At 43.1% G+C, this 12,758-nt stretch overlaps 1 protein-coding gene across 4 annotated transcripts in view; it reads left to right on the forward strand.

The window, feature by feature from the left end:
* The window catches only part of KHDRBS3 (KH RNA binding domain containing, signal transduction associated 3), a 190,436-nt gene that overhangs the window by 86,865 nt on the left and 90,813 nt on the right, over window positions 1-12,758 (forward strand). For all 4 annotated transcript variants that reach the window (XR_006961151.1, XM_047074222.1, XM_047074225.1 and 1 more), the window contains exon 4: window positions 4,886-5,032. Coding sequence is in view for 3 of the 4 variants with exons in the window: in XM_047074222.1 (XP_046930178.1) it covers window positions 4,886-5,032 (147 nt within the window). In the remaining variant the exon portion in view is untranslated. The remainder of the gene's footprint in view (window positions 1-4,885; window positions 5,033-12,758) is intronic.

A 12,758-nucleotide genomic window follows, 5' to 3' on the forward strand; every position in this document is an offset into this window, starting at 1 on the left:
CCTTTTTTGTAAGCTTGTATTTCACATGGTTGAGTTCATAAAGTATACACCTTTATATGCCCTTTTTGCCCTTCATTTGATACCCTTTATGTTTTACCAGGTTCAAGTCGATTTTAAACGCTTTAATAATGGCTTAGCGTTCCAACACACAGTTGTTCTCCTTGGATGTATTCATGCTAACCTCCTCCTTTTTTAAGAAGTTAAAGTTAATGGAGTTGTTTTTATCGATCACTTTCTCAAATATACCACCTTTGAAGGAAGCATTCACGTTTCGTGCCGTGCTATCCCTGACAGTGTTCTCTGTTACCATTTTGTTGTTCTGTCGTGGTGAAAAGATTGACATTCCTGAAAACCGAGTCCGCATTTAGTGGTCACTTACCATAAAAGGTCAGACGATGATTGTGTCCGACAAGAAAGTTATTTACACAGAATCCAGCCTCCCCACACAAAAGTCCATCGAAACAAAGACTTTTATAAGAAAAAATAGCTGCCATCTGCTTGTGAGTCAGGCACTCTGTGAAACATGTTACAGGCGTTACTCCGTGTTCTCCCTGCAAAAATGATGGAAGGTACATAATATTTTTCTTGTTTTATGTGTAGAAAACCTGAGATTTAGGGAACCTGAGTGTATTATGAGTTAATCAAGGAAGCTTATTAAATTATTTGATTAAAACGTGGCTGTGTATCAGACACACACGGGATGCTGTTAAATATAAAGATTCCCATACAGCCTCTTTTGAGGGTAGAATCTCAAAATGAATTTTCAGGGGGCGGGGTTTGAAATGATTCTGGTGTGGGCCAGGTTAGGTTAACTACTCACTAAGCATTGCTGTCTCAGATGATGTTCCTTTGATTCCCTGACTCATCTGTTCTGGATGGAGGAAAGGGAACCATATTTTGGTCAGTTGGTTAGAAATTCTGTGTATCTTGTACGAAAATACCCAATCCTTGCTGATACGTTAATGAGGTCTTCAGTAAGGCCATCTGGTCATGAGGTATGTGATAATCCCAGGGAAATTCATCTACATTGTACTGCTTATTTTGTTTGCTGTTAAGGGAGGGTTTTTTTTGGTGAAGTAACATTTTATGGCTTACGGTGGCCATGATCAGGGCATCCACGGACAGTTTTACAGGTAGAAGGGAAGCAGGGAAGGCAAGTCTTTGGTTAGATCATATGTCCAAGTAATAGCAAGTGCCTGGCTATCCGTTTAATGAAAGGGGTCCTAAATACTATCAGCTTGCTATCTGGGCTTGGTGGTCTGTCCAGATTATGGTGTCATTTTAAGGGCTCTCTCTGCCGTTGGCACAGCAGTCCAGTAGCCAGGAATCTTTTCCAGAGGAGTCTGTGTTGTGAAGTAATATCGAATCTCTCCCTCTCTCTCACCACAGACCCCTTATTGGAGCCCCTTGAGTAGCACTGAGGTGGGCGGGGAATGAGGTGCTTTGACATCTACAGTTAGTCCCTTTGGCTCCCTGGTCACTGAGTGTCTGCTCTGCATTGCATGGGGCACTCGGTTCTCTTACCTGTTGAGGCTTCTTTCCTAGACCACTTACCAGCCCTTCACTAATCCTCTCCTTTCTCTGTCCTTGACCACATGGGTCTGAGAATCAATATAGAGATTCTGTAAGTGGCTGGTCATTTCCATTCCCTCAGGACACCCCGGAACTGGGGAAGTAGAGTACATCGTAGGTTCACAGTCCATTAAGCCTGCTGTCAAGCGGCGGGCTCAGAAGTCCTTTATCTCTTGACCCCATGGACCCCACTCTCCACCCTCATCAGCAGCCTTCAGTTGAGCAGCGTTGGCTCAGAGTCAGGTTCGTTAATCCTCGGGCCGCCGGGTACCTCTTCTCGGTGTGCAGTCACTCTAGTAAAAGGCCCCCGATCCTCGTTGGCAAGACGGGGAGGGAGCGTCGCGTGCACGCAAGGGGATGTTGCCATTTACCGCGAGCTCTCTTGTTCTCTGCATCCCCGGGCCGGGCAGGGATCATGGGCCAGGAGGTCATCCTGAGGAACAGTGACAAAGCCTGAGGATTGTCCTCTCCTTTCACGGAACGACCTCGGCTACTCGAAACAGGGTAGGAAGAGCTCCAGCAGACTGGCTTCCGCCAGGGCCGAAGGTTCAGCGGGGCTGTGACCCTCGAAAACCCGGGGCTGTCTAGATCCTCTCTGATGTTGCCGGTCCAGTTCTCAGGTCTTCACTGCCCTCCAGACATTTTCCTAAATCCCACACGAGAGATGGCCGGGCCGTGTGCGTCGTCCTTCCGCGGCACACGGGCCTCGACTGTGCTTCCGTCTGGGGCCTCCGCCGGCCTTCGGCCGTGAGCAGTGACACCCTCCAGGCTGCCGCTGGCTCTTTGAGCCTCGAACTCCTAATGTCAAGTCTGGAGTCTGTCACTCTCTTTTTAAAATTCTTCAGTACAGTGAACAATAGCCTGTTGCGCCCCACCCCACCGCCTTGCTCGTCCTGCCGTGCACACGCACGGCCATCGGTTACACCTTCAAGGCGTTTCACTGACGTGACCACGAGTGATGATTTCTACACAGATGGGGACTTACTGGGGTCCCGCCTGCCGTCCTGCAGTCGGTCCTCACGGCCTGAACTCTGGAGCGCTGGCTTCTGTTGAGCCTCTCAGCCTGCAGAAATTCTCAGTTAATAAATAATGTGGATTGCTGCAGAGATTTCCGTTACTTAATATTAAAATCTTGTAGCTTTTCAAAGTGTTCACTGTCTAAATTCTAACGAGACCATAATTCATTTTATTCTTGTGTTTTCTACATGGATGAAATTATGGGAGTTGTTACCGCCCTGTATCAGCTGGGTTTGTAGCATAACAATCACCATAACGTGTGGTCTGTGGAGCCTTCAGTTTGTGCCAGACATGCCGGCCGTTTTGCCCTTCCCATCTGCATTATAGAATGATAGAATAATTGATGCTATGTTCACTTTTTGAGTCTTTCTGATGTCCTACGCCTCATTGTAAGGACTTTTTGTGTCCTTAAACAGGAGACTCCTTTTTTTATTAACCACTCCATCATATTGCTAGTAACTCCTCATTACTATCCTAATAACTCCTTTCTTACCACAACAACCCTACGAGCCGTTGATACTATACTCTTATTCCCCGCTTAAAATCACCGCTTCGCGATGATAGAGTAACCTGCCCAAAGTTACAGGGTAAATGTTGGATTTGGGATTCGAATGCAGGAGTCCAAACGAAGTCTGTGTTCTTCCCCGCACACCATGTTGCCAGTCCTTAGGAACCCAGGGAAGAATCTGGTAAAGCTTCTCACTCGGTGGAGATGTGCGACGGCAGGTTAGGATAAGAAAGCTCTGCTGTTCCAGTTTACTTCCGCTGTAGCGATGACAGTGCTTCACTGTGAGTCACAGTGACAGCCTGTCATTATCATCATTAATTGGAGCCCATTGTAGAATGGGTAAGAAATGTTTAATTCTCTAGTTTATGCTTCCAAAAGTGAACTGTTGAACATATAATTCGATGTTTAAACCTTCAGCTGTGAAAGGCAGAGTATCAGATGAAGTGATGGCCAATGTTCTGATTAGAACAGATGGCCTACCGTTGGGCTGTGGCTGGCACGGCTAGGATTGCGGTGTATCTGACTCAAAACCCCGTGCCCTTTTCATATTACATATGTAGATCTCTCTTTTCTTTATAAGAGAGCAAATTAGTTAAGTAACAGAAGTTGAAGCCTTAAGTGGTGAGGTCAAGGGTGTTTGTGCCTCTTTGACCTCTTAGCTCGTGGTGGAATTAAAAGGTGTTGTTGCCAGGAGTTCTAGGATTCCCTTTCATGTGGGGCTGGTGTTTTGGAGGTGCTAGCAAGGTTTCCCCCGTTTGGGAAATCACTCTAGATGTAGGTACGTACTCATCTCAATCTGTCTCATTTGAATGTTGGAAACAAAGACTTTTAAAAGTCCCAGATTCTGTCCTTTGCCACTCTAATGAATGCTAGTTAGGAGATCATGGACGAAAATCACTTGTCCCATTCTGATCTGGGGTTTTTTTCCTCCTGATTTCCCCCCTGAGTTTCATTATGTAAACAAATAAAAACAAAGTTTGTTTTTTTTTTAATGCGTATCATAAAATCATGTAATAAGATCTTTCATTTATTTTATTCGTTTTTATCTTCAGATGTAGTGCCTGGCATGTAGAAATGCTTTTTTGAATGAATATGTGAATGAACAAATGAACATAGAAATGAAATAATGTTTACCTCTTCACTGAAAAGACTCGTGAATGTCTACCGTGTGCCAGGCACTTTTCTAGACCAGGGGGTGAGCACCAGAGAAGACGGTCACAGGCGGACATAGAAATGAGATAATGTTTACCTCGTCACTGAAAATACTCACTGAGTGTCTACTGTGTACTGAGTACTTTTCTAGACCAGGGATGAGCACCAGAGAAGACGGTCACGGTGTTTGCTCCACTGTGACCACCTTCCGTGAGGGAAATTAGAAAAGAGTCAAGTAAAGAATAGGTTATGTCAGACACTTTGATGGCGGTAGTGCTTTGTGGCCACACTACGGGCACTGGGCGTAACCAGCGTAGAGGGAGCGGAGGAGATCAGCCAGTCCGGCCAGGGGTCTGAGGGCACCTGGAGGGCGTCGAGCTGGGGGGACACAGGTGTCCTTCCCGGCAGAGGCAGGAGCTGAGACTTCTCCAGCAGCAGCAGGAAGCCCGGGTGTTTTCGTAATTCCCTGTGGGAATGGCAGGGTCAGGTTTGTATCTCAAACCTCCATCCTTGGGTAGTGCCGCTTGCTGTTCAGTGACTCTTCTGTGACAGCCTCATGCCAGAAAAGCTCTGCATAGTGTTTCTTTTCCTTTTCTTATACAGACACGCTTTTAAGCATGGTTTTTCTTTCTTCAGGAAGAAGAGTTGAGGAAGAGTGGGGAAGCAAAATACTTTCACCTCAACGATGACCTCCACGTTCTCATCGAAGTGTTCGCTCCACCAGCAGAAGCATATGCCCGGATGGGACACGCACTGGAGGAAATCAAAAAGTTCCTCATTCCTGTTAGTACGGTTCACCCTGATAGTTAATTTGTCCTTTGAAGTCCTTTCTTTATTTTCATCCCTGGTAACTCTTCTAGTAATTGTTATTTGCACAGCACTTCATTTGTCGAAAGGGTCCCTGTGAATCGGTTGGCAGTTTTCTTTCTTTATATTGAGGCGAGGGGTTTTTAAAGAGATTAGGTCGCTCCGGGAAGGCTGCACGGCCAAGAAGGGTGAAGAGCACGCTTGCCAGTTCCCATTTGGGGGCTCCCACGTCCTAAGCTTCTTCGTGATGTTAAAATCACCTACAGATCCACTGTTCTCCCACGCGGATGCGTTAGTGCCTTCCATGGCACCAAGCACTGTGTGTGGTTTTGGGCCAGAGGCATGAATAAAAGCAGTCCCTACCCTCCAGGAACACGTAGCGTAGAAGAGAGAAACGTAAGCCGAGGATTTCAGTACCGCGAGGTACACGTAACGACAGACCAAAGTGTCAGAAGCCCAGAGAAGAAGGACACCGTGGAGGTAGTTGGCTGGCTTCTGCCAGGTGTTTTGTGCTTTGTTGATGGAACAATTGCTTGTCTATTTTTAACCCTTTCCAGACACTTTGACGTTGCTAAGAATGTGATTATTTAAAGAGAGTGTATCCCTACTTCCATTATGAAAGTTAATTTAGGTCTTCTGTATAACTTGCATGTTCTAGATTAAAAAACTAAAACATTGAACATTTTGCCTCTTTAGACAATTTATTTAGAGAAGCTGTCACATCTGCCAAACAGCTGCCTGGGGTAAGACTGTCTTCAGCAATCCCAGGTTGGTCTAGTAGATTGACTTTACATACTGTAGCATATGTATCATGACTATATTATCTGTTGAATTTACAAGGAAAGGATATTGTCAATCACGATTGCCTTGGAAAAGCCAAGACATGGGATTGTATTAAGTCATTTTACTTGTTTAAGCTTCCCTTTGTTCCCTCAAGCCAATATGATGATACATTTATTCATTTAGTTTAAAAACACAGATTTTGAGTACTTTCTATGTGGTAGATACATGGAAACTAATAAAAGACATTCTTTTCTCTGCCCCTGTGGAGTCTGTCTAATGGGGGAGTTTGATAAGAATCAGATACCCATATAAACATTGGCACTCTGACAAGACTGACTAAGGAGAGGTAAATTTAATGTCTTAGTGATCAGTCTTAGGGAGTGTTGACCTAGCCACGTGGGCTGCCACAGGGCCTCCCACCCTGTCCCCTTTGCACTCCTCCACCAAGACATGGTTTCTCTGTCCTTGAATCTAGGCTGGCCAGGAGAACTCTTTGCCTAACCCCCAGTTACAAAGATTTTCTGCTGTTTTCTTCCTAGTCTTTTATAGTATTAGCTTTTACAGTATTAGTATTAGCATAGTATAGTATTAGTATATAGTATGTGTCATTTAAGTCTATTATCGTTAAGTTTATTTCTTTTTTAGAGAAAAGGAGTGAATGCACATGCAAGTGGGGGAGGGGCAGAGAGGGGGAGAAGTGGGGGGGGGGAGAGAGAGACAGAGAGAGAGAGAGAGAGAGAGAGAGAGAGAGAGAGAGAGAGAGAATGAATCCCAAGCAGGCTCCATGCTGTCAGTGCAGAGCATGATGTGGGGCTCGAGCCCGTAAACCATGAGATCATGAACTGAGCAAAAACCTAGAGTCAGATGCTTAACCCGCTGAACCACACAGGTGCCCCAAGTCTGCGATCGATTTTAAGTTTTGTGTGGTGGGAAGGTAGAATGTAGGTTTATCGTTTTTTATATAGATGGCCAGTTGTCCCAGCACCATACGATGAAAAGACAATTCTTTTCCTGTTGAACAGCAACACCATTGTTGAAAATCGATTGAACATAAATGTGTGGATTTGTTTCTGGATTCTCAGTTCTGTTCCATTGATGTATATGCCTGTCCTAATGCCGGTGTCATGCCCTTAATTACTTTAGCCTTCTAGTACTTTGATTTGAAATCCAGGTTGTTGATTCTTTTACAAAGAAAAAGTTCTACTTCAAAATTGTTTTGGTTATTTTGGCTCCTGTGCATTTCAACATCTATTTCAGAATCAGCTTATCAATTTCCACACAGAAGCCTCCCGGGGTTTTGATAGAGGATTGAATCTGTAGCTCAATTTGGGGATTATTTCCATCTTAACAATATTTAGTTTTCCAGTCCACAAATATGAAGTGTCTCTACTTAACAGATTATTTTTTTCATTTCTTTCAGCAGTGTTTCATAGTTTTCAAGGTACTAGTCATATATATACTTCTTTTATTAAATTTACTCCTAAGTATTGTACACTTTTTGATGCTATTGTGAATGCAGTTTTTAAAATTTCATTTTCAGTGATCCTAGGTTATAGAAATGCAGTTGACTTATATACACTGATCTTGGGTCTTGTAACTTTGCCGAACCGTTAGTTCCAGTGTGTTGTTTCATTTTTATGGAATCATTAGGATTTTCTGTATGCAGAGTCCTGTTATCTGTAATAAATTTTACCTCTTCTTTTCGGATTTTAATGAAATTAAAATTCAGTTTTTTATTTTATTTTTCCCTTGTTACGCTGACTAGAACTTTGAGTGCTTTGTTGAGTAGGAGTCGTGAAGATAGACATCTTTCTTGGTGCTTTGAGTTTTCACCATTAAGTCTGATGTTAGCTGTAGATTTCATTGCTGCCCTGTATCTTGTTGAAGACGTTCTCTTCTGTCCCTAGGTGTTGAGAGGCTTTATCCTGAATGAGTATTTGTTGTTGTTGTTGTTGTTAATACTAGTGTATTGCATTAGTTGATATCCAGATGTTATGCCAACCTTGCATTACTAGGTGAGATCCCACTGAAATTACATGTTGCTAGAATTGATTTACAATCGCTTGTTAAGGATCTTGACATTTATAATCATGGCGGATATTGGCTTGTAGTACCGTATTCTTACAATCTTTGTATTAACCCACACATTTACCATTTCGGCTTCCTTTTTCTTTCTGTGGGTAGAGTTACCATATGGTGCTACCTCTTTTCAGCCCAAAGGACTGCCTTTAGCCTTTCTTGTAACTGAGACCTGCTAACCAAAAAACTGGTTTTGTTTTTCTCAGAATGTCCTTATTTCGCCCACCCTCTGAAAGATAGTGTGTATAATTCCTGGTTGACAGTTTTTTCTTTCCAGTCATACAAGGCCAGTCTGCTGCTTTCTGGCCTTCATCATTTTTGGTGAGAAGGGCATTCGTTCATGATTTTGTTGCTAATGTACGTGATCTGTTGTTTTTCTCTTGCTGCTGCCAAGGCTTTGTCTTTTCATTTCCATTAATTTGACAATGGTTGTGTGTGCTTATCTTCCTTGCTTGTTAAGCTTTGTGAAGCCATAGGTACATGTTTTTCTTCAGATGTGGGACATTTTCAGCCATTGTTTCTTGAGAATTTTTTTCTCTTTTTTCTTTCTCCTCTGCTCCCCTCAGGCCCTGGGCTCCCATTGGTTGTATGTTGGTCCACTTGATGGTGCCCCGCATTTCTCTGAGTCTCCTTTCCCTTCATCCTTTCTTCTCTGTGTTCCTAACTGGATCATTTTAATTGGCTTATCTTCAAGTTGGCTGACCCATTCTTTTGTCATCTCAACTCTATTGTTGCGCTCCTTTGGTTGATTTTTCATTATCGTTTTTGTTGTTGTACTTTCTTTTTCTTTTTTTCTAAATCTTTTTTTTTTTTTTTTTTTTTTTGGTCTAACATCTGGGCCCTCTCCAAGATAGTTTCTTACTATTACTTGACTGCCTGTCCGTCCTTCCTTCCTTCCTTCCTTCCTTCCTTCCTTCCTGTCATGTTTTCATGTTTCTTTGCATGTCTCCCAGCTTTTTTGTTGAAAACTCCACATTTCAGGTAGCATATTATAGCACATTTACATTCCGACTCATTTTATTCTTCAAGCTCTGTTGTCGCAAGTGGTTGTTTGTTTGTTTCTTTAGTAATTTAGTTGGACTAAATCTGCAGAGTCTGTCTACTTCATGGTTTACAGCTTTGTTAATTTTTTTACTTCTCACTTTTATTTTTAAGCCTGGCCTGCTAGGCGTGTCCTGTATGGCCACATCTCTCGGACATCAGCCAGTGATTACTTAGAGGCTGTGCTCACACACCTGTGTTAGTAAGGCTTCTGCCGCCTGCTGATAAAATTGTGGGGGTGCACCAACAGGTCGGTCCATCGTCATATCTTCCCTGGTCTGTACTTCACTTGTGACCGAGGTGTTAATCCCTCTACCTCCTTTGCCAGGTGTACAGACTCACTGTCAGGGAAGGATGTGTGGAGAGTGTTAAGCTCTCTCCATTCTCTGCTGTACATGTGCTTAACCTTCCATTCAGCAGAGAAGTGCGGGGAGCCTATCCAGGCTCTCCAAGGCTGCTACGTTTCTGGCTAGTCTGCCAGGCTGTCACTTGCCCCACCCAGGACCTGAGTATTAGGCTTGCTGATTCACTGGGCGTCTATTTATTTGCTACCAAAATGGCTACTGATACTGACAGTGCTCCTGGGCGTGGGAGTTTTTCATACTTCTTCCAAATTAAGGGAGCTTCCCCTGCAGCAAACCGTTGGTCTTCATGTCTTTCCCCACAGTGGTACCGACACGTCATCTGGGCTGGGGAGGGGGGCGGGTAGCATCCCCACACAAAATGCCACACACTCCCACTTTTCATGCCTGACACGAATACATTTCTTGTATTTTTAATTTATTATATAACTTCAGTCAGTTCCCATTGTTCTGAAATGGTTGCTTTTACATGTGTGGTCAGCTTTTGTTTTTGCTTTTTATGGAATGGCTTTGCCAGGCTCTTTGTTTGGCTGTACTAAAAGTCCCTCCTCTCTCATTACATTTATTTATTTTTTTAATCTTAAATTATTTTGGACCTCTGACCATATGAGCATGTGTAACGTTTCCCTCCATTCTTTTTAACGTCTGCATAATATTCCATCATACGCATGTTCTAAAATTTATTTAATCAGTCCTCAAATAATGAACATTTATGCTATTTCTTGTAGAGTATAATACAAACACTGATCCTAGGATTACTCTTTGGCATAATCATTGGCATATTTGGGGCAAATATATCTGAAGAGAACATTCCTGACCGAGAATCCACTAAATTGCAGTAAATTATTGTTAATAATTACATTTAAAACCTTTGTTCTCATTCTCTAGGCTAACACGTTTAAATATGTTCTAAACTTACTGGACAGAAAAATCCAGAAAAATTTACACCTATGTAATTAGGATTCTAATCACTTTTCCACTCTTCACAATTGATGCCCATGTTTGAATTAATGCTACAGTAGTGTCACTTTCCTGATAGGGAGTTAAGATGATAATTTACTAATGACTAGTTTAAAATGTAGAGTTACTTAGTCTGTAAGCTGGCACATGTGACTTGGTTTCCCTCCTGATTTAAAATCATCATTTTTGGGGGGCGCCCGGGTGGCTGAGTCGGTTGAGCGTCCGACTTCGGCTCAGGTCATCATCTTGCGGTTCGTGAGTTTGAGCCCCGCGTCGGGCTCTGTGCTGATAGCTCGGAGCCTGGAGCCTGCTTCTGATTCTGTGTCTCCCTCTCTCTCTGCCCCTCCCCTGCTCACACTCTGTTTCTCTCTTAAAAATAAATAACAATTAAAACATTTTTTTAATCATTTTTTAAATCATTATTTTAAAGACCAAGAAAATTATAACTACAGTGACTTTATCAGTAGTTCTGTCTGAAAGAAGCAGTCCCCTAAAGTTTTTAAAAGTTGTCTAAAATCACGAAGCTGGTGAGTCCAGTTGGTGAAATTCAGACTTAACGCAGGTGTGTTGACTCAGACTCCATCATTTTCTTCCAACTATATACTGTTTGTCTTCTTGAAAATGTAGTTTTACAAAGATTATGTTTTATTTTTTTTTTAATGTTTATTTATCTTTGAGAGAGAGAGAGAGAGAGAGACAGAGTGTGAGCGGAGGAGGTGCAGAGAGAGAGGGAGACACAGAACTCGAAGCAGGCTCCGGGATCTGAGTTGTCAGCACAGAGCCTGACGCGGGGCTCCAACCCACGAATTGCGAGATCATGACCTGAGCCGAAGTCGGACGCTTGTTGGAGACGCTGACTGAGCCACCCAGGCGCCCCTACAAAGATCATGTTTAAAATGGGCTTTCATTCTAATTTTTGTGGCACCATTGTAATCACCTAACTTCGCTTAGAGTAATTTTGTTTCCTTTTTAAATTTTTAATGGTATTTCTGGATTTTATGTTCTTTCCCATGAATCTGTTTTTGAGCCACAGACAATTTTGTGTCACACCTCCTAGCACTTTTCAACAGGGCAGATATTTAGCATTTATGTAGCACGTTTTATTTAGAATGTGCTTTACAAATAATTTATTAATCTTCACACATTTTTAGTAAAATGGTAAGGAACATATTAATAGGCTTGTTATAGAGAGGTTGCAATAATGATAGATTCGAATGACTCTTTTGAGATCCTAGTACCCTAAATAAGTTAGAGAAAGAATCCATAGGTACAGTAAAATCTAGACTCCTGATCTTAGTCATTCCCACAGCTCGGCAAGTTGAATTTGTCATTTTTCTTCCCTTCCTCCTCCTCTGCAAGTGTTTGCTTATTATTGCTTCAGCTTCCTTTTGACTTCCTTTTTTGATTGTTGTTCATGCTATTTTTCTTCTTGCACGATGCCTTCTACCTCAAGTTTCAAGTCATTTCTGCTTTTGAAAAGTAAGGAGAAGATAGCATATTTTTTACAAACGTACTAAGTATATTTCATGTTTTTAATTCTAAATAATTCAGGAAACTATTGCACCTGAATCTTTTATTCACGCTCAGAAATGCTGGTTTCTTCTATCATAAGATCCTCCCTTCCTCGCTCAGACTGCAGTCCTTTCTCTTCCTCTTTGTGGAGCCACACAGCTGGAAAACCTGCCTGCCTGCACTGTGGCTGTGACTTGCTTACTCCCACTCTTCATTCCCCCGAGATGGATTCCGGCTCTACCCTTCACCAGAAGTACTATTTCTGAAGTCTGTGTTGCCTTTATTGTTAGCGAATCCCATGGAATCGGTACTTGGCTGCTTGACAGAATGTGAATGCAGCACTGAATCCTGGGGCTTTCGTGCTCCGATCACCTCCGTTTCCTTCTCAAATTCCTGCCACCCCTTTTCGGTCTCCCCTGTGCAGGTTTTCTTCTGTTAGTTTATGTTGATGCCCAGAGCCCTTCTCTCGCTCCACGAATGTGCCCCAAGCAATCCTGCCTGTGGCTGACATTTGTATACCGAGGAATTCTTGTGCTAGAGGTCCCCACTACCACCTTCAAACTCGGTAATTCTCTAGAAGGACTCACAGGACTCAGACAATGTGTTATATACTGTGAGTATGGTTTATTTCAACCAAAATCAGCAACGAGAAGAGGAGCACGGGGCAAAGACCAAGAAGAGTATGGCCCCGGTTTCCAGGTGTCCCTGTGCAGTGCAAAGGGACACAAGGACACGTTTAACATTCCCAGCAGTGATGTGTGACAACACCTGTGAAGTGTTGCTCTCCAGTGAGGCTCTCCTGAGCCACAGCGTGCAGGGCTTTTACCGGAGATCAGTCACGTGCACGTACCGTACCTATGCACCTGACCTCGGCTGCTCACCACCCCACTTCCTGAGCCAAGACGAAGGTTCCCCACTAACCACACTGCCAGGGCAGGCATATCTGGCCAGACTGGTACAGCACG

The sequence above is a fragment of the Lynx rufus genome, unplaced genomic scaffold, assembly GCF_022079265.1.
Source record: "Lynx rufus isolate CCGP_SWC_20201006 ecotype Redwood Valley unplaced genomic scaffold, mLynRuf1.p SCAF_12, whole genome shotgun sequence".
Taxonomy (NCBI): Eukaryota; Metazoa; Chordata; class Mammalia; order Carnivora; family Felidae; genus Lynx; species Lynx rufus.